We start from the raw sequence: 2,132 nt of genomic DNA on the forward strand, positions 1-2,132 counted from the left end.
TTTATTCAAATTAAATTTAGATGAAAATAACATGTATGTATTTTTAAGTACCTTAGAAATTAAATATAATTTATCTAAATATAAATTTGAAATGAGAATTTTGAAATCATAGATAACTATTTCCATTCTTTCCCTGTAAAGTGAAACTAATGAGGTAGTAAACAATTTCACACTTTCTAATGTATCAATGTGCTCTATTAGGTAGAATTGAACAACCCATTAACTGCTCAGAAGCAGCCAAGAGAAGAGGGAGCTAATTGGTATTAGGACAATGAACCTGCAAAACTATATTACATCAACTGAACTTATTTATTTAGTTAAGTTTGATATTATAATTTAAGAAAATCCAATATTAACAATATAAATCATTTTCTGCCCTCATTTTGAGAGTCATAATCCATGCATAACCCACACTATGTAGTCTCATTTTGCTTCTTGGCAATAATATAGCAGGACCATATAGCAAACCCCACGTATATCTAATTAGAAACACGTAATATTATTCCATGATCAATCACAGCTAGCAAGGAACCAAACCAAGCAGATTAGCTGAAGAAGCTACCAAAGCTGCGTCTAGAGAAATGAGCAGCCACATGGGGGATGTGTTTGCTCTGCTGATCATCACTTTCCTTTGGCACCTTGACAATGAGAACGCCATTGCTAATGGAAGTAGTGGTCATCTCCACATTCACATTGTATGGCAACTGGCAGCTCTTCATGCAATTTGGACGACCTCCACCAACAGTGATCAGCAACACATTTCTGCCTCTGATCTCAACCTTAACGTCTTCATCCTTGACTCCCTGGAGATTTGCGGTGACAACGAAGGTTGTTTCTTGCCAATACATCTGAAAAAGAATATTTCAGTCAATAGGCACACATCAAGGGAAGGAGAAAAAAAGGTGAAAAGCCCACCAAATAATGCTAAAAGAAAGCATTATTAGAAATAGATTATGTCACGAACTGTGATTGAGAAGGGATCAGTAAAGCCGAACTGACTGCTGAAACTGCTTGAATTAAGATGACTGGTTCCATTCAAACAAAACCACTTGGAATCATCGACTTCCCTGAAAGAGAACACGATAACGTTGAACGAAACCCTTTTGACGATTTTTCTTTTTCTGTCTTAATAGAGAGATTAATTAAGAGAAAGGAGAGAAACAGAGAGAGCATACTTGAGTCTGTGCTGATCAGGCATTGCTGCTCTCTTTGATTTGCCAGGTGTATGCAATGTGCACAGTTGAACCTTATTTATAGTGGGCTTATGATCATTAAATTAAATAATCTTGACAAATATGATATTACCTGTTTTATTAATAAAATTATAAAGAGGGAAAAAAAACAATTAATTTACATAAAACAATTAATTAAAGTGAAAATGGAATAATTATTTTATATATATATATATATATATATATATATATATATATATATATATATATATATATATATACTTTTATGATAACAAATGGAAACAAACGATGCACACTGTAATAAAATCTCATAAAAGGTCATTTTTATTTGATACAATTGTTTTATATACAATAATTTAATTATAATTATTGATTATGATAAAATTTATGTAAATTTACTACAATAAGTAATTAGAATGAAGATAAATTTTTATTTTAATTTGATCTATTATGTATTCAATACATAATTATGTAGAATTTATATATTTAATAAGTAATTCTTATCATATATTTATATTTTAAGTCTATAATAAATTAAATTTAAATAAAAAAAAATAAATTATGGAATGGATGACTTGCATTAGAAAGTTGAACTGCATGTCAATAATACTCAAAATGGGCTACGAGACAAAAGATTGGAAAGCTAGCCGCGTCCATTCTGATCATCAACTCTCTATTAATTACCTATCTCGAAGAAAAAAAACATAATGACATATATTAAATATGTAAACTAATAATAATTTATATTCTTCTAATATTTTTGTGTCTTAATTTTCACACAAATAAGCCAATTAATTGACCATACGAAAGTCTAGGTGATAGTCATAGCTAGAAAAGGCTCGCGCGGAAAAGCACATATATATATATATATATATATATATATATATATATATATATATATATATCTGAATTTTATTACACTTCGTTAATGGCAGAAAA

General features: G+C 29.5%; 1 protein-coding gene across 1 annotated transcript; it reads right to left on the reverse strand.

The window, feature by feature from the left end:
* Positions 1-545: 545 nt before the first annotated feature.
* LOC131182811 (17.5 kDa class I heat shock protein-like) lies at positions 546-1,217 on the reverse strand. Its single transcript, XM_058152124.1, has 3 exons — positions 1,176-1,217; positions 965-1,067; positions 546-848 (listed from the first exon to the last, which is right to left on the reverse strand). Exons 1-3 carry the CDS (start codon positions 1,196-1,198, stop codon positions 546-548), a joined length of 429 nt encoding a protein of 142 aa, XP_058008107.1. The 5' UTR covers positions 1,199-1,217.
* Between the last annotated feature and the right edge of the window lie 915 nt (positions 1,218-2,132).

The sequence above is a fragment of the Hevea brasiliensis genome, chromosome 9, assembly GCF_030052815.1.
Source record: "Hevea brasiliensis isolate MT/VB/25A 57/8 chromosome 9, ASM3005281v1, whole genome shotgun sequence".
NCBI classification, from domain to species: domain Eukaryota; kingdom Viridiplantae; phylum Streptophyta; class Magnoliopsida; order Malpighiales; family Euphorbiaceae; genus Hevea; species Hevea brasiliensis.